The sequence below is a fragment of the Cupressus sempervirens genome, chromosome 3 (genome assembly GCF_028749045.1).
Source record: "Cupressus sempervirens isolate cs-2001-9-10 chromosome 3, ASM2874904v1, whole genome shotgun sequence".
NCBI lineage: Eukaryota > Viridiplantae > Streptophyta > Pinopsida > Cupressales > Cupressaceae > Cupressus > Cupressus sempervirens.
In genome coordinates, this window is record NC_143120.1 from 1,001,098,811 (window position 1) to 1,001,121,830 (window position 23,020).

General features: G+C 37.6%; 1 protein-coding gene across 2 annotated transcripts in view; it reads right to left on the minus strand.

The window, feature by feature from the left end:
• Positions 1-310: 310 nt before the first annotated feature.
• The window catches only part of LOC149570124 (short-chain dehydrogenase TIC 32, chloroplastic-like), a 29,794-nt gene continuing 7,084 nt past the window's right edge, over positions 311-23,020 (minus strand). The window contains exons 3-10 of one of the 2 annotated variants that reach the window (XM_089822789.1): positions 6,197-6,225; positions 5,885-6,093; positions 2,733-2,851; positions 2,464-2,568; positions 2,300-2,375; positions 2,073-2,105; positions 1,788-1,941; positions 311-793 (exon numbers count right to left, since the gene is read on the minus strand). In XM_089822789.1, coding sequence (XP_089678915.1) covers positions 665-793; positions 1,788-1,941; positions 2,073-2,105; positions 2,300-2,375; positions 2,464-2,568; positions 2,733-2,851; positions 5,885-6,093; positions 6,197-6,225 — 854 coding nt within the window. In that variant the 3' untranslated portion in view covers positions 311-664. The remainder of the gene's footprint in view (positions 794-1,787; positions 1,942-2,072; positions 2,106-2,299; positions 2,376-2,463; positions 2,569-2,732; positions 2,852-5,884; positions 6,094-6,196; positions 6,226-23,020) is intronic. The other variant, XM_089822790.1, reaches the window with a different exon arrangement.

Sequence of the window (23,020 nt, forward strand, 5' to 3'; positions counted from 1 at the left end):
ACAATATAACCAGATATCATCACAAAGCATCATGTCACATCAATAAGCATCATCATGCAAATATGATCAAACTGAATAGCATAGCCTCTAACATCTATGATACTGGCAATCAAAATATGGTAACTGACCATCAGGTCATCTCGAATGTCATCCAACATGAGTATCAACGTATCGCTTCAATCCAAAATATAACAAGGTACAGGATGCAACCATGGGAGGCACTACGCTCAACAATTCTGTTGGTTGAAGTTACTTGGATTCTATAGCTATTTAAGATCTTAAAGGCATTTTCCACAAATAAATTACAAGATTTTCTTAACAGTGGAGAACAGGTTCACTTTGGAAGCTTTAAATCTTCTTTAATGTCAGAAATTACAGCATTTTGATAGAAGGGTATTGAATTCCCTAGATATGCCATGAAGTGCAAAGTATTTGTCATGTCCTGACTTATAAATTGTGCTCGTATAACTTCAATAAGCAATCACATTAATGGAAAAATATGTGAGTGCTTTGAAAAAAAGGGTGCATGCAATTTAATATATACAAAAACAAAAACATTCTAATAGATTGTATTTAAATTCAATTTCCCTTTCCTCTAGAAAACAAGGATAAACTGCATTTTCAAAAAAATATACAGTAAATGATTTCCATCTCTGAGAGCCCTCTATGCTGCTATATTAAGAAGAGATGCAGAAGCTTTCCATAATTTCTGTGCAAGCTCTGAATCATTTGAAAGGATCGATGGCTCAATTGTTCTTCCCCCTCCTCCAAAAAAATACTTGCCAGATGCTTCCTGTGGACGTCAGTAACCCAAAATTATATCAGCCAAATACTTCCACTAGCAAATACAGAAGCACCAACTGAGATTACTTAAAATAATAACTCCTTATGTTTTTAAAGACCGACAATGAGTTGACAACTATTGTTATTGCTGCATGATATCTTGCTTAAGTTTTTCGGACAGGTAAGATTTATAATAGACGACAGTGCATCAATTGTTACATTTACTTTTCCTGATTTGCATCTAAGCTTTGGTTTCGAATGATCACAAAATAATGACCATATACACTGCTTGACATTAATCTGATGTTTTATTGGGGAAAAATTTAAGCGTACTATGCAATGGTGCATGCTCAGAGGTCATCCTTGCAGGGTAATACTTCTAACTTCAAATTGTGAGATTGGTACTGTAAGCCTTCAGTTAAATGCTGTGTAATTTTGTTTCAATCATTTAGTTTTCTAGTTTTATTGGTCACAACTTTCTAGTTAAGAGTAGAACTCCAATTGTATTTCCATAGAGCTTGTATTGTGATAAATTCAGAGGATTCTGGTAGACCAAGGATAACAACTTCAGTTAGGGTTTTATTCTGGATTTTAAATGACGCTGGTTTCTGTGCACTTGGGGATTACAAATCCCTGTAGCCAAAAACTAATAAGATTTGAAGTGAAAAGGATGGTAATGGATCCAGCAGCAACAAAGGCAACTATAGAACAGAGTGCCGCATACAGAACAAGAAATATCCATAATGAAGAGATACAAAATATGTAAATTGAAGAGATATTTATCATCACTTATTGAAAAGAATGTCTTGTCCTAAACCTTCTATATAAGATAGTGGAGAAATCCCGAATTCTATAGTTAAACTTTGAAATATTTGACTCAATAATCAGAAAATCTTCCATGCTTAAACAGAAAGTGAAAGTAATCTAACCTCGTTTTCCTAGTTTCATGTCACTAAACGTTTAGCCAATAAAGAAATACATTGTAAGATGTCCTAGATACATACTGGAGGAGCTAAAGCTGCATCAATGATTGCTCTAGAACCCAGTTTTGGGGACTGCATAAGGTATAAGTATTTCATCACTTTGAAAATCACAAATGAAAGCCAGGTAGGTACTTCACGCAAGATGCCTGTTTCAACAGCTCCTGGATCAGCAGCCCTGTGCATGAGATATTGAAAGAGCATAAGAAAGTATAAATATGATTGTTAGGAGCAAAGATTTGGGTATTAATACAAAAAAATTCAATGAGAAATAAAATACCAATAGCAGCTCTGTTTGATTTATCTTACCAGTCTACTGTAGCAATTAGTAGAGATCTTTCTCTGGTGAATCAAATCATAATGATAATATAGACATGCAAATCACTCTTTCAGACATATCAGAAGCATTACGGTATAGTTGTATTTTGTTCATATAAGGGAATGTATCAAGGAATTGAAAACTGTCAAATTTTCTAAAATAGACAAATACATAGGAGTCAGATGAGTGTGGGTGCCTATTCACCAGAAATACATACGTGACAGAAATTGGATGTAGATGGTTTCCTATATAGAGCTGCCGATGAAGCTCAAATGTGAAGAGAACTAAACACACTGCCAATAGTTTTATGTTAGGCCAGAAACTTAAAAAATGTATCGTCAATAAACAGATTGCAATGGCAATGAACTAGTACAATCTTACATTTAGTTGATTCATAAATACGGGCTAACTGGTACCACTTTAAATTGGAGAAATTCTGCACATCTCCTTTTGCCAGACTTGCCTCGTTTACTTGTATATCCTGGACTATATACAAGTACATCCAATACACTCAGAATCAGTCATTTAAATTACTCTGATTTATTGTCAGGTGCAGTGTCAGTACCATGATTGTGCACAGATAAACACACTATGGTACCAATCAATTTTTACAGTTGAATTTGTAAACACTTACTCCTGTTATTACTCACCACACCAATGTGTAAATGAAGCCACATTAACAATCCGAGGAGGGCAGGAACTGGACTGCAGTAGAGGTAAAAGCAGGTGTGTAAGCATAAAAGCTCCCAAGTAATTACTTGCCATCATTCTGCACAGAAGGTAAGATCTCTTGAAAATCGAAGCATACATTAAGAATGCACAAAAGAATCATTAGACAAAGTTTTCTTATTTCACTTTCAATTAAATTCCATTTGCACATCTTGCTTCTGGTTTCACTAGCTTCAAAATGCACTTTTTCTCCTTGGTATGAAAGTATACTTCTCACATACCCTTCACCTATCAAATGATTCTTAATTATAAATGTTGTTTGACTTAAAATCTAACTTCTCTCCAGTCTACTTGGACTGTTTTACAGTCGTTTAGGGATGCCCAATAAAAATATCACAAGCAATTGAAATTAAGAAAATAGCTTTTCTTTCAACCATGAATTTCAAAGTAAGTACTTATGAGTGTACTGACATCTTTTCCTATCTTGTCAAAAGCCTTTTTATTAAAAAAAAAGGTTCTGAAAGTTATAATCCAGCAAGGGAAGAGCACAGCGACTGCACCAGGGGGAAGGGTGCACACCATGTGAGGGCCTTGGCATGGCAGGGAAAAAAGAAGTTTAGCAGTTAGAAAATCCTCACTTCAATGCTGGTGTGAACATGATCCCATTGAGAAAGAATCAATGGAAGCTCATGGGAAGGCGCAGGAAGAATGGCAAGGGCTGAAGGGCAAGCAAGAGCAATTTTTTAGAGGATTTAGGTATCGGAGGACCTAAAAGCTTGCCGTCAACATGAAGTATGGGAGCAGGCAATGATTTGGTAATGTGAGGATGCTGAGATGCAAAGACACTCTAGTCCCTGCAAAAACACTAGATCCTGTTATGAAGAGGCTTAAAGAAAGGATTTTTTTAAAAATTTCGTCAAATGGGCTCGTAATAGGAACAAGAATTTCAAGACTGTCGAATGGAGGAAAGAGCATTGGGGGCATGATTTACTGATAAGGGCCTCTGAATGGATTTTTTGCAATTGAATGCAAAAGTCCCAGCAATGGAAAAAAAAAAAGATTTTGGAGGTGGTCGGCAAATGATGGATAATCCAGGTTTCTATATTAGGGAATGGGGCCCTACTTCCAATCCAGTCAAATAAAGGATGGCAAAGACCCCGACCTAGATCAGGCTTCCCAATTTACCTACAGAATATTGGAGTGAAGACTTTCTCAGGTTGATTGGTCTTGAATTGGGTGCCTTTATTAAGGTGGGCATGGATTCACTAGGACGTTAGATCTGGATGATGGCCATTAGCATTAAGGAAATATGGATCTTAATAGAGAGATTAATGGATTTATAATTTCAGATTATTGTCTAATAGACCATATTTAATCCTTGTATAGCTTTCAGATTTCAATCTCTGTTTAAATCTACTTATAATTACTGAAATGTAGTCTGAGAGAATCTGAGAATGATTACAGTATATAATATTAATGGTACTGTACTTAGCACTTTCCTTGCAGCAGACTGAAGTGTTTATGTATAATCGATTGCTTGTCTTGGTAATAATATTTCCATGTTGATTGATATGTTTCCAAACAAGCATCGAAGGTACTATTAATATATTTCCAATGGTTGTATCTACATAGGGGTATGACTTACGTGGCTCGTGCCATGTAGGGTCATAACCCTACGTGGATACAATGATTTGTAAACCACCGATAATCATAACATGAATGTTATTCACGCGGGAGAACAGTCATTTTGGACTTGGAGGAATATAAACCAACATAAGCAATACATTGAAGCATGTTCAATACCCGATCATCGGGTAAGTATAGAAAGGAAGATATTTTTGCAAAACGCAGAAGGCGATTTGATTCACTTAACATATATATAAATAGAATTTGATTTTGATTATATATATATATATATATATATATATATATATATATATATATATATATATATATATATATATATATGTATGTATGTATGTATGTATGTATGTATGTATGTATGTATGTATGTATGTATGTATGTATGTATGTATGTATGTATGTATGTATGTATGTATACTCTTTTGTACAATAATACACATATATATTGAGATCAATTTTTCAATAATATTGATTTGCTTCAATCTAAATGAAGGTAATTCCTTAACGCTCCCTCTTAGCAAGAGAGGATTGAACAAAATCTTAGACGTAATCTTTTGGTATAAGAATCTAGGGTGAATAGTTTTTGACAGAATCAAAATGGCCATTGCTGAAATCCCACCCCGTCTCTCCCTTTACCAATGGTTCAACATACAAACACCAAGTATGAGCTGGAGCCTGTATACAGGTGGGGATCTCTCAAAGCTCAGGATATGGTGCTAGGTCGATGTATTCTACAACAGGCTATGAGGATGATACTAGGAGAGTTATGCATGATGAGGAGTATGTTCAGGTTTCCGAACCCAACCCACAAGGTGCCATATGATCACTGTAGAGGTACTTTTTAGAACTAGAGCGAGATGTTGCAATAGCACACAATAGTTTGGAGAAAAAATTGGAGAAAAATCAGTGACAGCAATTATGAAGTTTGTAATAAATTCCAGCTCTTTATTTACCGAAATCAATTTATAGTTTATCAAGCTTTCAATTCGAAAAAATTTGCAATTTCATTTCAAATCCATATTGGTTGTTGCATGCAATTGAATGATAACATTTATAATCAATGATTTCTTAAGCAAACTTAGAAAATCTGCTTGTAACGGGAAAAGATAATTTCACACTGTTCTACACTCTATGCAACTTGGGATTTAATTATTGATATCCTTCTCTTGCTACATTCAATTTTTTTTTAAGAGAAAAACAAACCCAACATTCCTTGCAGGTGTAGCCTGTACATACAATTATGTGATATATGAAGTGTGGTTTGCAGCTTTTCTTTACCCATGTCAAATGGGGAATATACATATGTTTCTCATGAGATCCAAGAGCATCTTTCTTTGTCAGGTTACTGAAATCAGACTGATTTAAATTTAAATTATTTGTTAACCTGCTGCTTGCTATCCCACATGTCTAGCCCATTAAGAACAAGTAAATATAATGTTAAATAAAGAATGTGCATGGTAACTTGGGTCATTCTTTACAAGAAAGCTACCTGTCATATCCACCAGACGTAAACCCTTGTGATGTTGTGAGAATTCCAGCATTGTTTATCAACAGTTGCAGGGAGGGAGGAAGATTGGCTGCTTTTAACCAGTCCAAAACAGAATCTTTAAACTTCAATATTGATTCCAGGGAGCACAAATCAAGTTCCATTGCTTTTAAGCTTACTCCTTCATGTCTACGCCGAATCTCTGCTACTGTCTGTTGATACATCCATTAATAAAAGGTAACCCCAAATTGAACCACTTAGCAGTAAGAATTATTGTGCAAACATGATAGACTTTGTTTTTTTCAGAGATTCTACCTTGAATAAAGATTGGAATGAACGACCAGCTGTCAAACAACCCATAAACAACAAAATTAGATATTTCACATAAATTCTATACCAACAGAAAATTCAACAGAGATTCTTTACAAGCAAACCATAAACTTATCTAAAAATTAGCTATGTTACTAAATAAGATCAGCTAGTTAAACCATGAAGAAAGGAAATGAAATTATTCAGGCATGCCTAGCCACCTTTAACAATAAGCTTTTTAAAGTAAGCCTTACCAAATTTCAGAATCAAATTAAAACTAAACTTAGTTAGACACAAATTTAGCACTCATAATTATTACGTGTGCATTAATTATCAAGAATAGAAATCCTTCCACTCTATAAAGTTTGATTAGTAATTTTAAATTCAAAATAGTTGGCTAATATGACTAATTTGTAACAGAAATTACATCAGCTTCAATTGATTGAATGATCAATTTTCATGGGAGCTTTCATTAAAAGCTCAACTAAACTCTTGAGGCTTGCTTTTATAGTTACAAGATGTAAACCTGGTGCTATTGAATATTCCATCTGAAGCCAGTGAAGAAATTACTAAATCTGACCAAGCCATTTTTTGCAATCAAACTATAAAAGTAAGCCTTACCAAATTTCAGAATCAAATTAAAACCAAACCTATCTAGATGTGAATTTAACGTTAATAAATATTAAAGTACACTAATTTTCAAAAGAGACATCCCTGCTCTCTTAAAGGAGGTCAATTTGTAATTTTATATTTTCAAAATATCTAGCCAATACAATTCTATAGAGATATGTGGAACCGAAAAATTGCATGACCTTCAATGGATTGAACAATCTATTTTTGTGGGAGCTCATATATGAATGAAGTTGAATTTTCACTTGAGTTCAGAACTTTATTCCTTGCATTAGATGGAATATTTAAACCGCCAAGCTTACATCTTGTAAATATAAAAGTGACTTAAATAAAAAATCAAAATGTGGCGGGTGCTGGTAAATCTTCCTCAATTGCAGAAGGAAAGACCTTGGCTAGGGTTTTAGAATTTTCTGTTCTCGTCCTTTTTTGAAAAAGTTTTGTGAAATTTTTACTGATTCTGGAAATGATTAATAATTGAGACTGATTAATAGTCATTAAATCTATATATGTTTAGTAATATAATATCATATACAGTCTTTTGAATCTATATCAATATGTATTAGTTTGTAAATAATACCTGGGGCTTTAGATAAGTATAGAAAAAATGAAAAAGTAGGAATAGGTTTTCAGAAGGTATACATAAATGTGGTAGAATGCATTTATCTGATAATTTTGATACTGATAAAGAGATATTTTTCCAAATAAAGTCTAATTGTGATATTGCTATCAGAAAATGTGTACTTTTTGAGTCAAACTCATTAACCCATGTTTCATGAGAGTAGTTCACAAGAACTCATCTCTCATGAGAAATGAATGGAACACTTAGCACTCATTGCATCTACATGATGCTCATATGTAATAACCCTGCTGGGTTATAGCTTCAAATAACATTAGTTGTAATAACCCCAACTAGTTATAACTTCAACAAATACCAAATTCTTTAATAATTCAACCATTTGACATTTGGTCGAACACTTTGCAATAAAGCTTCGATACCAATGTAATAACCCCAACCGGTTATAATTTCAACAAATACCAAATTCTTTAATAATTCAGTCTTTTGACATTTCATCGAACACTTTGCAAGAAAGCTCTGATACCAACGCAATATCCCTTGCAATTCTGATTTATATTTTCTGATTTCTTCACCTGGGATTTTCGTCAAACACTTTGCATACAAGAGATATATTGCAGATCTAAATTCTGATTTCTTTCTAAAAGCCAAACTTTAATAAATATGCTTGTAAAGAACTCCAAAACATCTAACAATGAAAATGCAAATGTTTTTGTATAACACTGATTACAAATAAGAAAATATACATTTGTAACAATAAGACATTAGGGCAATGCCTTCTATGATGTTCAATGATATTCTAATCCCTTCTGACAACTTTTTGATATAAGATTCTGATATAAATCAGATTACAAAACTTTGGCAACTGATTTCTAAATCCCTACAAATGCCCTAAAATATTTAGATCTAATTCAATGCAATGCAAAGTGTAAACAGATAGGAACCTAGAAACCACTCAAGAAATCTAGATTTTACTATAGCGAGTCACTGTAGCAATAGCGGCATCGCAGCAAATCACTGTAGCCATATCCAACTTATTCCTTCAATTGTACTCCACAATCTGGCCCTAGGACACAAATTTGGCACAAAAAAGACTGATTTATCTTCTCCAATAGCTACAACCCCTTAAAGGATCTTTCACCAATATACTCAAATAGAACACCTGTATGATGTCCTCCCAATGCCAAATCCACTGGATATTTCACTAGCTCAAATGGAGGCATGCAAAAGAACTCCGTTCTCCAGTGGCAAATGTTGAAACCCTTGGCTCCACAAAACTCATCAAATGCAAATGGCAGTAATTGGATGATTAAAAAAGAACCTCTCATGCCCCCTTTATTCTTTCCTTGTGGGAGTTCACTTACTTTTCTCCCCAATGTGGCATAAAAAATATTCTTATATTTTCACTTTATTATAATATTATAATATGAAATTATAATATTTTCACTTTATTATAATATTTTAATATGAAATTATGCCCCATCATAAAGTGCCAATCCCCAATAAAACCATCTAACCACCATATTAGCCTATGAGAGTCACAATAATAAGCTAATCTTTGAAACTTTGATGCTTCCAAAAAAATGGGGACATTATAGTCCTCCCTCCCTAAGATTGCTTGTCCCCAAGCAATCCCCGAAACAAAATGAACATCACAGTCCACCTAGATTCCAAGGGTAGAATTGTGTACTATCCCTCTAGTGTACAAACAACTCCCATAGCACCAATACCCAAACAATGAACATCACCATCAAAATCATTTGAAAACTGACCCTGGGCATTGATGAAGGCAACAACTGATCAGAACTCAACCCAACTGAAATGCCAACTTTGTCCACACCTAAGTCCCCATCAAACTAACACTCACACCATACTGCACTATGGAGATGGTAACAAGTATAGGTACCTAAAACACTACCACCAACTGCAACCTCTGCCAAACTGTCCTAAGTGTGTAGATACTGCAAGGCATCTAACTTGCAGTTGTCAATTCCATCTGCAAAAGATGGTGCTAACCTATGGTATGAAACTGGGGCCAACCCACATTGACGTGAAACCAAGTCCTCTACATGTGGGTCAAAAGAAAAGTGATGAGCACTCCTCACAATGTAATGCTGATAAAAACTCCCAATCTCTGTTAAGGGCTCATCATCATCAAACTGGGAATCAGGAGACAATTCCAATCTCTGTCTCTGAACCACTGATCGGGCAGAACCCTAGTCAATCCTTACAACAAATCCAACCACAAAATCTCCATGGAGAAGCAGAGTAGACAAAGTCTCTACAATCTTTCCCACCAACCTCTAAATAACATGAGAGCCTTGAATGAAAGTACCCTTAAACACTTTGTATAAATCCTCCCACACATCTGAACTCCAATAAATACTCCATGAAGGATTTTGAATAGTAGAAATTATATGTAGAAGCATCAACATGCTCCCCTGCGACCCACAGTTGATCCCTTTGAAAATGTGGCACTACCAACTGTCCAATGGTACTAGCTATATGAAATGAAGAAATAGATCCACTTCCAACAAAAGGAAGCAAATCACCATGAGAGCTCCTCTCCATTGATGCTCTCACCTCCTCTATACCTACTACACCCATATGTTGGACGAATGTGTCGGCCACATTATCACATACTTCATCCTCAACTATAGAAGCGAAATCACCACCAACCACAATATGTATCTGAACAAGGTCTGGGGCTAGTGTCGACTAACCTCATCCAAATGTGACTGTGACTCCTAAAGAGCCAACTGAGTATACTAAAGAGAGTCCACAGTCACTTCAAGCTCTTGGGTGAGCTCAGCCACCTCCTCTTTCCCTAATAATGTCTCATAACAGGTGCTACCCCACTCCAGAAGGTACTCTCTGTTAGCAACTAACTGAATGCTAGGGAAAAACTACTATCACCGTGCTCATCTGACACAGGAGCACCCCAACCAGATGTTAGCATTTGATGGATAGCATCATAATGCTCAAGAGTTGAAGAAATGTCACTATCACTCACCTTCAGGTAACAAGTCACATGATGCCTTTGTAACCCGTGACTCCTATGCAAGCTCGTTGTCTCACTAACTGCACTGTGAAAGGAAACTGAATCAGAACTGTCCACCACATAATCACTCATACATATGTTATCATCCGCGCACAATTTTGCATCCGAGATACAACTACCATGTACCTCAACCTACTCCTCATCCAAAGAAATGGAAGCCCTTACAGTATCAATCTCCTTGTATGTCTTAGCTTCCACCTCAATAGTAGGATCTTGTAAACATCAATCCTAGGACATCCAAAACATCCTCGGAGTCATTACCCAATATCTGACAAGGGGTATCATACCCGGTGCAACTCATAGCATCATCCAACAAATCATTAGAGCTATCAATACTATCTGCATCCCCATCACTTAACAGAGCCTCAACTAGTGTCACCTAACTCTGCAGACATGACTTTATGCCAGGCTGTGAATCAATAAAGCTAGAGAATGAACCCACATCTACTGACTCTGCTATAACACCCAAATCACCAACATCACCGTTGGGTGACTCCATACATGCATCAGTCCCACTTGAGGAAGCAAATGCCTCCTATACTGGAGCAACATTGTGAAACTCACATATAAACCTTCAATAATAATCCCCTCCTCAAGAGAGCCAGAAGTATCAATGGTAACAACTGCATCGACTGTCTCTACACTAACTATAGCAACAGCTCTGAGAACGTCAACCTACTGAAGCTTAGTGTCACTATACTCCACTACCACTAACACCACATGTCCTTGTGAAATAAGTCCATCATCAACACTGCAAATAGGACTACCAAGTGTCAGAGTAAATATAGGTACATCTGCAACATAGACACCCATTGGGGAAAACTCAAGCTTCCTTCCCTACAACCTCGATGTCGGCCTTCTAAAGGCAGAAACCATATACCTCGTTGCCCTCTCCACTGTCTCTATATCCAACAATCTCTCCACCAACCTTTGTTGATAAAGCTTAAGTTTCCCCATACTTTGCTACAAAGCATTCACTTTCGTGCTAACTTCCTCATTACTCCACCAACTTCTAAAACTGTCAGTCCTCCTATGTCTGTCCATGGTTAAAAAATGCTAGAGTGCTGCTCACTCCAAATGCAACAAAAAATCTGAAAATAAAATAATTTTCCTACCCCACAGGATGGCAGGAAACTGCTCTGATACCACTATAATAACCCCAACCGGTTATAACTTCAACAATACCAAATTCTATAATAATTCAATCGTTTGACATTTTGACAAACACTTTGCAAGAAAGCTCTGATACAAATGTAATATCCCTTGCAATTCTGATTTTAATTTTTTGATTTCTTAACCTGAGAATTTCGTCAAACACTTTGTGCACAAGAGATATATTGCAAATGCCAAACTTTAATAAATATGCTTGTAAAGAACTCCAAAACATCTAACAATGAAGATGCAAATGTTTTTGTATAACACTGATTACAAATAAGAAAATATGCATCTATAACAATAAGACATTAGGGCAATGCCTTCTATGATGTTCAATGATATTCTAATCCCTTCTGACAACTTTTTGATATAAGATTCTGATATAAATCAGATTACAAAACTTTCACAACTGATTTCTAAATCCCTACAAATGCCCTAAGATATTTAAGATCTAACCGCAATGCAATGCAAAATGTAAACGGATAGGAACCTGGAAACCACTCAAGAAATCTGGATTTTACTGTAGCGAGTCATCGTAGCAGCGGCAGCACCGCGGCAAATCACTGTAGCCATATTCAACTTATTCCTTCAATCATACTCCACAATCTGGCCCTAGGCCACAAATTTGGCACAATGAAAAGACTAATTTTCCTTCTCCAATAACTACAACCCCTTGAAGGATCTTTCACCAATATGCTTGAATAGAAGACCTATATGATGTCCTCCCAATACCAAATTCACTAGATATTTCACCAACACAAATGGAGGGGCACAAAAGAACTTCGTTCTCCAGTGGCAAATGCTGAAACCCTTGGCTCCACAAAACTCATCAAATGCAAATGACAATAATCGGATGATGAGAAATTCTTATATTTATTCACTTTATTATAATATTATAATATGAAATTATGCCCTGTCATAAAGTGTCATCTCCAATAAAACCCTCTAACCACCATATAAGCCTACGAGGGTCACAATAATAAGCTAATCTCTAAAATTCTGATGCTTCCAAAAAAATGGGGACATTACATCAATTTCCCTCACTATTCAATAGTTTGACATTTCATCAAACACTTGGCAAGACTAATAGTGAAATGGAATGGCCATTTCTCCAATATGCAAAATTCTGGACATGTACAATAAACACTTCTCCACAAGATATGCTACTTTCGTATTTCCAAAACAGACTTGCTACCATATTCATGAGATTTATAATTGAGATTACTGTTTAAGCATGAAATGGGTTTCATATATTCGAATTAACAACAAATTGATTTGTATTACAACTCTTTGAATTTTATTTGCAAACTGAATTGATATCATTTGCATGTAAATTTAATTTAATTTCTAATAACAAATGGAACCTGATGTATGGATATGTGTATCTTCTTACAAGAATGATATATCTGCAAGTATGGCTGCTGCCCAGCTTGGATAAGTACCACTATTTAGGATCAATCCCAACAAAAACCTGTTTGCAAGTGCATTCACTCAAAACAGCAGCCAATGAACATAATCAAATAACAAATTGAAGGTCCCTAATTTTAGTTGTAGGCCTCCAAATATGAAACATGGGCCCCGTTGTAGCTTACAACCTCCAAAATAATATTTGCAAGTCTTGGAAAATGATGCCCAACCTCCAACGAGTGGCGTTTCAACCTTGAGAAAGGTTGCAGAAGTCTCTAATGCCAAGAACGCTGCCTACTACTGGTCAGAACATTATCTCAGAGATCGTCACCTCTTATAATGTCTTTATACAAGTGTTCATTATTTCAGAGATCATCCCCTCTTAAATAACAAACACAAATGGTGAAGCCCCATAACAGTCAATATCCTGACAATAATATAAATTATCATAAAAACAATTCAATCATACCTGGATCTTTCCTAAGATGATCACTCTCAAAGAGTTTTGATAAGAATACCTGCTTTCTAATTTCCAGTACTTAAGGATAAAGTCTAGAGAATAATTAAATTCTCTCTTTATCCAAGTTGTGATTCATAGACATCGAAATGTCTCTTTCACAACACAATCTTGAATCTATTCAAGATTTTCCAGTAGTCCTCTACTGATTTAAAACACCATACGATCATTTGCTATCACTACAAATTTGTGCTGGAAGATTGTTTTCTATTACTGCAAATTGATGCTGCAAGACAGTTTGTTGAGAAATGCTTCCACATCATAATGTTTATAAAGGTAGGCCCATCAAACGGTTGCTCACTTTAGATTTTCCAAACTCCTATTGGATATCAAATCTTTTGAGCTCCTTATTCAAGTTTTCCTTGATGAGATGTCAGACTCCCTCTGAATCCAAAAATTCTTTCCTACAAGAACATTCTTCAAGAAATCAAGGCATATACTCTTCTTATAAAAAATACACATGAAAGATATTATAGACATTAGGTAAAAGAACTTAAGTACAATAGATACTTATCTTTCCATCATAACCTTGATGAAAGCTTTTATACTTTATGGGTATACACCATCTTGACATGGTACACTCAGTCTGAGTTTGTATGACCTAGATCTTGGGGAGTCAACTCGATCTTTTTTTACCGCATAGGTTAATTAAGAATTGCACACAGATAATGAACACGAACACGAATAGCCGAACTCTTCTTATTATTATTCGCATATGCCAAAACATTACATTATGCTTGAATGATCTGCTCAATACAATGCTTCCCGAAGGGGTTATAAATACTTTCAGAAGAACTTTCCCGAAGGAGTCCGTCGGCCACATACAACATGTCGCTACATAACAAAAACCTTTCCGAAGGGACCCATCGGCTGATACACAATTTCCTTTCTGAAGGGACCTGTCGACTGATACACAATTTCCTTCCCGAAGGGACCCGTCGACTGATACACAATTTCTATCAACGACATCATCCCCCCCAAAAAGAAAAGTCATCTCCTAACGACTATTACAAAATCTCTGAGACAAATCAACAACCAAAATACATTGACTGACTAATTGGTCTTCAACACTGTCACCTTAGCCAATCCGACATCTGACCCTGATAGTCACCTGTGCCACTTTCTGCATTCCAATTTCGAGTACACTGAACCAAGTGTCGCTGTACTGCCTTCAACTGGATGATCAACTCCTCCCGAGCTCTCTACGCATCCACCAAGACAGCCTCATGGCCAACACCTACTCGCACTGCCTCTGGTACACAGACACTCCATGCCTGCAGCAGCTCCAAGTCTTTTCAACTGGTTAGACTCCCACCACTGATATCCGCAACAATTGGGGGTCCAAGGGTAGCGCCCCTCGTTGCCAAGACCAAATTAGCACTCTGAAACCCACACAAAATTGCACGGAACACACCATTTCTGTCATTTTCTGCCAATTCTACACTCTTTTTGGCAATCGTTGATTCTTCCTCTACCCTATGGCATCATCTAATACTCATTCTGAGCATTCTTGATTTGTCGACGTTTTTTTTTTTTTTTTTTTTTTTTTAAGAAAACCTCCTGTCACCCTTCTGTGCTACCAATGTAAAGCTACACCATACATCCTGCCACTATATCGACTCCTTCCTTATGCAATATCTTGTAACGTCCTCCAAAGTCTGAATGCAATAGCAAGTAGAAGCCGTACGCCAAAACCCCCCTCTTCAGAATCTGTAATCTTGCAATCCAAATCCGTACACATGATATGCTTGAAAAATCCGTACAATTACCTCGCATTCCAAATTGTAATTTTCGTACGTTGTCTTTACTTCCAAATTTCATACGCCATACGACCAAAATCCGCAGTGTCAATGGCTTTCCTCATAAATCCGTACAGCACATGTAGAAATCCGTACTGATCAAACCCCCAAAAAATCCGTACGGTCACTATACTATAAATCCATACCATAACTTTTGTTGAAAATCCGTACTGTGATACCGTACGGTGATTTCAATAAAGTCCGTATGGTGCATGGTTAAAATAGCTTAAAAACCGTACATTCATGTGTGAAGGAAACCATACAATTTTATGCCAATCCGTACGCTCTTGCCAAACTGAAAAACTGTACGGCAACCTTCACTTAAAACCGTACACTGCATCATCATTTTAAAATCCGTACGGTACATATCAAACTTGATGCCTTCCGTACACTGCTCAAAACCTCCAAAAAATCCGTAACAAGATGCAAAACCTGGCGAAATTCGTACAGCACAAAAATTCGTACACTAGACTAGAAAATCCGTACACTTCCTTCAAAACCATACGGTGAACATTTAAGAATCCGTACAGTGCTTTGTTTCCAAAACTTTTTCATCACTTTTTTTTTTCCTTTTTTTATTTTTTTTCTTTTCCAATTTTTTTTTTTTTCAATAGCAAAGTCTGTTTTCCCTTCAACCGTTGGCATCATCAGTCTGCAACGACGAAGGGGTCGCCCGAAGGCCATTCCCTGACACAGAAGTCCTCCGGCCATGGTATACCTTCAGCTTCGAGCCATTCACCGCCTGAAACACTCCCTGTCCATCCAAAGTCCATAATTTTATTGCTCCATTGTCCCCTACTTCTCGGATCTGATACGGCCTAACCCACTTAACTTTGAACTTGCCTGGTTTGATCTCATTCCGGTCATCGTACTTCAACACCCACTGTCCGAGTTGAAACCTACTACGCCTGTTTTGTGTCATCTCCATATCGCCCAGCTTGTTCCCAAAGCTCGCTACCATGGACTCCGTCAGCTGCCCCTTCTGTCCGTCAATAACACATTCACTCTGTACTACTACAACTTTTATTGAACCCTTCCTCTTTGTTGCCTGTGCAGACCGTATCGTGTCTTCCTTGCCGCCGGTACCTCTCTGCTATATCTGTGGTTCGACGTAATACTTTCTTCCTGCGCAATCGTACAATAGAATCTTTCCTTCTTTTGGGTTCATACTGTATGTTCTGTCCTTCAGCTTCAGTCATATCCGCGTTTTCTTCTTTGGCTTCTCTGTGTTGCTTCAAACATTCATTTCTTCCATCGGCTTCTCCATGTTCCTTCGGACATTCATTTCCTTCTTCTTTCTTAGCTTCGTCGATCCTTAGCACATTACAACTTGGAAAGAGCTCGTAATCCTCTATCTGCCAATGGTAAAGACCATTTACTGAATCCAGATCGTCATCTCCTTCCAATCGTACGACTCCCTCCTAATCGGGTTCCATACTCTGCCTCCTCTCATCATCTTCTCCTTCGAAATCCAACGATAGAGCTTCTTCTCCAACCATCTGAGTGTGTAGATCGATGACATACTTCCGGCCTTTGCTTTCAAGTGATAAAGTATTTTTCTTCCAATCATGTTTTGCCTTGACTTGTATCAACCACCCCCGGCTCAAAATGGCATCATATTCTCTCCACTTCAGTGGGATCACGACAAAGTCCAACAGGAACGATTGTGTTCCAATCATCACTGGTTGCACTGTGAGTACTCCCAATGGCTTGATTCCATGTTGATCGGTTGTTATCAACTGGAAGGTAGGTGGCCACAACGTTGGTTGTCCCAACTTTTTCTAGGTATCCTCTAGCAGCACATTGACACCGGACCCTCTGTCCACAATTGTTTCCGTCAATACAGTCCTGAGAATTCCCATTTCGACGACTGCCGAATGGCGTCCGGATGAGAGGGCTAACAGCATCGGATCTTCTGCACTTGCGCCACTTTCCTTCCCCTTTTTGTCCGCTATACTTGCTCAACTCTCCTGCTCCCTTCCATGTTCTCTTGGTAGTTGAGCAACGGGAACGATGATTGTGAGTGTCGATCGGAGCTGAGGCATAGTGAGCAACAGATCATTTATCCTGATGGGTATCTCGGCTTGCAATATTTACCATACAATGTTTTGTTTTGCGCAGTTTTGTACGGAGGTACTCGGTGTGTCCTTCAGGTGTGTCGTTCCTACCTGCATTGCTCTCTGGATCTCTACCCGTGCTTCCTCCAGTCTCTTCTTTTCTTCCGCCGGGTCGGGGTACACTTTCACTTGTTGCCGTGTGATGAACAAAACCTCTTCTTCATCTGTCTCGATGGTGATCAAGTTTACTCCCGACTTCGGACACCTAGCATCTTCATGATCACCAGGTTCACACCATCTACATAACAACTTCGGTGTGTTCGTCGTTGTACACTCTCGGGCAAAGTGACCCCACAGATTGCATGCGCGGCATTGAACAATCGATCGACCATTCGCATCATACTGAATTCGACTCCTTCCGCCTGTATTGTTGTTGTTGCTATTGTTGTTATTTTGACCATGCCAGTTGTTTCTGTATCCGCCCGATGTGGCACCTTCTGTATTGGTGTTCCCGTTCCCTCCTGACGGGGATGCCTCTTGTGTCAGGAACACTTGCTGCGGTGTTCTTGTTTTCAAGTTGAAAGGGAATTCCTTTACCGGGTGTCTCATAATCTGGCAAATCTCACAAAATGGGCATGATCCCTTTGTATGGCCTTCTTTCTTGCACTCTGTGCACCATAGGTCATTGCCCTTAGTCTCCTTGTTCGTGTTTTTGAACTCCCTCATCATCTGAAGCATGTCCTTCTGAAGAGCACGAACTTTCTTACTACTGCCTTCATCATCGCTACTATCTTCTCCCGAAGGCTCGTCATCATCTGAATCGGATGAGTTGGTCTTCTTCTTCTTTGTCTTCTATTCACTTTCGAGGTTCAATGCCCGATTGTATGCTTCAGTATATGTCGATGGTGGCACGATCTTCATTTTTTTCTACAACTTCGGGTGAAGGCCTTCAATAAACCATCTTTTCTGGAGCCCATCTGCTAGCTTATTCTCCATTTTACTGATTAAGTCCTTCAACCTCCTGGCAAAGACCCGTACTATTTCATTCTTTTGTTTGGTGTTGAATATCTCCGCTACAATTTCATTATCGTCGCGCAGAAGTTGAAATTCTGCAATGAACTCCTTAATGTTATCCCAAGTGTTTAACTTTTGTGGATCAGTATCAGTAAACCAATCAATCGCAACACCCGTAGGGTAGCGGGAAATTGTCGGATCCATTCGTTTGTATCTGTTATGCCATTTGCCCTCCAGATTGTTTCACATGTTTTACAATGTCGAATGGGATCAGCTGCTTCATCACCATCAAATTTAGGCAACTTTTCCTTCGGACCTGCCATTATCACTATATGTTGAGGGTTTTGTTGTGTACCTGCGCTGTTTTGCACTCCTGCGTTGTTTTGAGCACCTGTGCTGTTCTGAGCTCCCGTGCTGTTTTGAACACTCGCGTTGTTCTGCACACTCGCGCTATTCCACACACCTACGCTATTTTCTACACCCGCGCTGTTTTCGGCTTCTGCATTGTTTTCAACACCCGCGTTGTTTGGTGAAGAAGAGGGTTCGTGAACCGAAGCTGTTCGTTCCGGAAGTATATCTCGGACAAAGAGGTCACTCCACGCTCGTGCTCCCTCGGCACTCTGAGCCATGCGAGTCGATCTCTTTCCGTCAGGATTCTCTCCCCATGGCGTATGCAGGTTCAGAAACTCCTCCCTCGCTTCTTCCACCAAATCAAGCCGTTGTCGAGTCTCCTTCAACAATCCTTCCGCGCTCTTGTTTCCGTCGGCAATCTTCTGAAATCTCCTTCGACGCTCTATCTACTGAGCCAAAATTAAATTTTTCTGCGCAACGCGTATGTCATCTTTTTCCTTCAGCTTATTCTTATCTTTGTTCAACTAATTCGGCATTTAATTCATATCCGCCTACCTGCGTACCAGATCCATCGGGCAACGGCGCCAAATGTTTACCGCATAGGTTAATTAAGAATTGCACACAGATAATGAACATGAACACGAATAGCCAAACTCTTCTTATTATTATTCTCATATGCCAAAACATTACATTATGCTTGAATGATCTCAATACAATGCTTCCCGAAGGGGTTATAAATACTTTCCGAAGAACTTTCCCGAAGGAGTTCGTCGGCCACATACAACATGTCGCTACATAACAAAAACCTTTCCGAAGGGACCCGTCGACTACATAACAAGAACCTTTCTGAAAGGACCCGTCGGCTGATACACAATTTCCTTTCCAAAGGGACCCGTCGGCTGATACACAATTTCCTTCCCGAAGGGACCCGTTGGCTGATACACAATTTCTACTGACGACAATCTTCTATGTACTCTCTCTGACATATAACCTTCTTGTAAGATGATACTTATGATTCTCTGCTACAAATTCTTTATTACTCGGGAATCAATAAAGCATGGTCTACTCCCTCTGAGTCAAGATTCACCATTGTAGATCATTTAGCTTCTCCTTTTGTTAGGAAGGCATACCATGCTAATGATCTTAGTGTCACAGCATGATGTCACTTTATTCCCTCCTTTCTAAGAGAACCAATACTAATAATCTAAATAGTCATAAGGTTATATAGAATGCATCTTTTATAAGTCCACAATCATTAACACTCCCTCTTGGACTTGAGTAAAGATCAAAAATGCCTTAAGTAAAATGTTTTGATATCGCATATGATATCATGAGTATTGGCCTCCTAAAATATCAACAATATTTACCAAATACTCTTTGAGTAATGGCCTTCCAGAATGGTAGATAGTCACCAAATATTACAATGAATTTTGTGCTTGACTATAGTCTCCAGCAGCTTGATGTATCCTCCTTTAATATTCCCAACCTGACAAAGCCTTCCCAAATGTATCTCCCATCTAGAGGTCACAACCTTCATTTCTAGCCAATACCATAGAATTTGCATGAGTGTGCAGTCATAAGTCTATACGCAGATCACCATTGCAGCATCCTGCAACTCATAACACTGATGCCTATTGTTTGAAGGCCAATTGTCGATAGTATCTGATATTCTAATTTGTATAGACAATTCTGATCATAATAGCATAGTATTTATTAAACATTTGATATCTGATTCTACCTGCAAATCCGTGTTATCTTTATAATTTTCTTGGTGCATTCAAAACTGCCTCCTAAATAATAGTTTGTATTCTCTCCTTTGTAGTTCTGATATTTGGTTCTACAAAGGATTGCGCAAATATATCTAATTTGATGAGCACCATACGCGACCAACTATTTTGATTGCATGCAGCTATCCTTGGAGATTGCTTCAAATTCCTATTAGGTCATATTGTTTCACCTAAAACCTTATAAAACTCTCTGACAATGATGATGATATAATTTTCTTATTGAATGGTTTGCTTCTTTGAAGAACTCCCACGTATAGTCCTTGAAGAAGAAAATGTTGCCATTCTGAGAGGCTCGATACTCCTTACCTGTCTTACCACCCTTTTATTATTCAAAGGTTGTGATGTAAGTGTGATAACTTAGGCATCCAAAAACGTGGTCACATCCCACTCTAATCTCTTCTATCGTGTGCGCTCGAGAAAGTCACCCGACATTCGTAATGTTCCTGCACCCAACTTATTTTTAGGGTATGTCTACCAATGTCAACGTGGAGATTTGCTAGTTGTGTTTAGGCAGTAACTTAATCCATTTTCAATCGCTTCCTTATTCCTCTAATGGCAAAGAATATTCAAACACATGTTCATTCCAACATGACTTGAATGAATATAGGCTTGTCTCTTTCCTACGTGGCAGAATTCTTTCCTTTTAATCTTCGCACTCTTCTCCCTATTATTTAGACTATACAATATATAGGCACGTCACCTTCTTCATTACCTCTTTTGTTTGTGGAGTCGGATGGCTACTCAATCTACATCATACCAGTCACTGGTATTTGTCAAATTAACTGTTACGTATTTTATTTAGTCTCTGCACTTTATCATCGATCCTTCCTTTGGTAATATCTTTGACTCGTTATCATGCATCGTTTTTGTTATCGAGTGCACAAGAATATAGCTTCTTTGAAACAATGATCATTGAGACCAATTATCACTGAGTATATGCCATTGAGTAAGGACTCACAATAATATAAATTTGTGATTGCAGAAAATGCTTTCAATGCCACAGATTATTCATTTTATATGAACTCCTTTGTCTTTCTTTTAATTATCGCTGTAGGTAGAATGCCAAATGAGTAGTCATCAATTTCACATGCCGGTTGACTATATATATGGTAACCATATTTGTTTTATTCAATTGGCAGAGCAAATACGCTACCGCTAATATGTTTGTCCATTGTAGATTTCTGAGGGACTCTTCCTTACATTTAAGACATCACACAGATTTATTTCGATTCCATAAGAGCTTTTGTGTAGTCTTTTACACATCACGACATGATATGTCACTCTACATGTATGAGCTTTTGTATTGGTCGATTCTTGTCTACCGTCGCTGCATCATTCCACTTATTTTCATCATATTACACTTCTACCCTTTGTCACTAATTTAAATTACTAATTTTGAACGCCTCTATAATGTAAATTTTTCATTTGATTCTTCTGCATACCATTATCATTGAGTGACATCATACTTGCTGATGGGATGCTCTGTCATGGAGAATAGTTGATAGTGAATACAAAACCAACATCACATGATGGGTAGTTTTGGGGTTTGAATCATACTGTAATATATCTTGGAGTCCGAGTAGCTACACTATCTGATAGTGTGTGATGGTATTATTGAATTTTGGTTTTAGCCAAAAAAATACTTTCAATTTCCTTGCAGACAATAAGTAGTGCTGTCAATTTCCTTGTAGACAATACGATAGACCATATCCGTTATTTGCAGATTGTTTGCTCAACTCTCTCTCCGAATCCATGGTGGTCTAAGGGCATTAAACCTTTTCTTTCTTACATTTGCAACTAGGCTCTGATACCATGTTAAGGTCATGGATCTTCTGCAAATGTTTACATTTCTATATATAATTCTATTTGAGCAAATTGCTAGAAGAGCAAACTTATAGATTTCGGTGTGTCTTCTAATCTGCAATCTAGCCCTACCTTATACTTAACTCAAGGGGCATGTTCATTGAATGGACATGTCCCTCTCTAGGTTGGCCTATTTAACAGCATAATTGTTTCCTCAAGGTTTGTGCCCATTCCAAGAGTTACTAATGGGTAGCAACTAAGCAACCACATTAGTAAATAAGAAGGCTTATAAAAGCCACAAGGAAAATGCCGATCTGTCTAGAGGGGACAATATGTTCTAGTGACCAATACTTAAGGGAACTCATACATCCAGATCAGACTGATCTGAAAATCAGAACACTTTTCTTGTCAAAGTCACAAGGAATTAACAACCTTGTATAAGGTAAGACATGCCTCATGAAGAGGCATGTCCCTACGTGAATTTCATGATGTTATATATATATATATATATATATATATATATAATGTGAATGTTGGAAAGCACAGAAATCAATAAGTGCTATTACATGTTACAGAAAAAATATATCATACCATCTCAAGTGGAAATCATTACATTATGCATCTAGGAAAAAATTAAAATTTAAAATTCCCTAAATATAAATCTGATCAGACTTT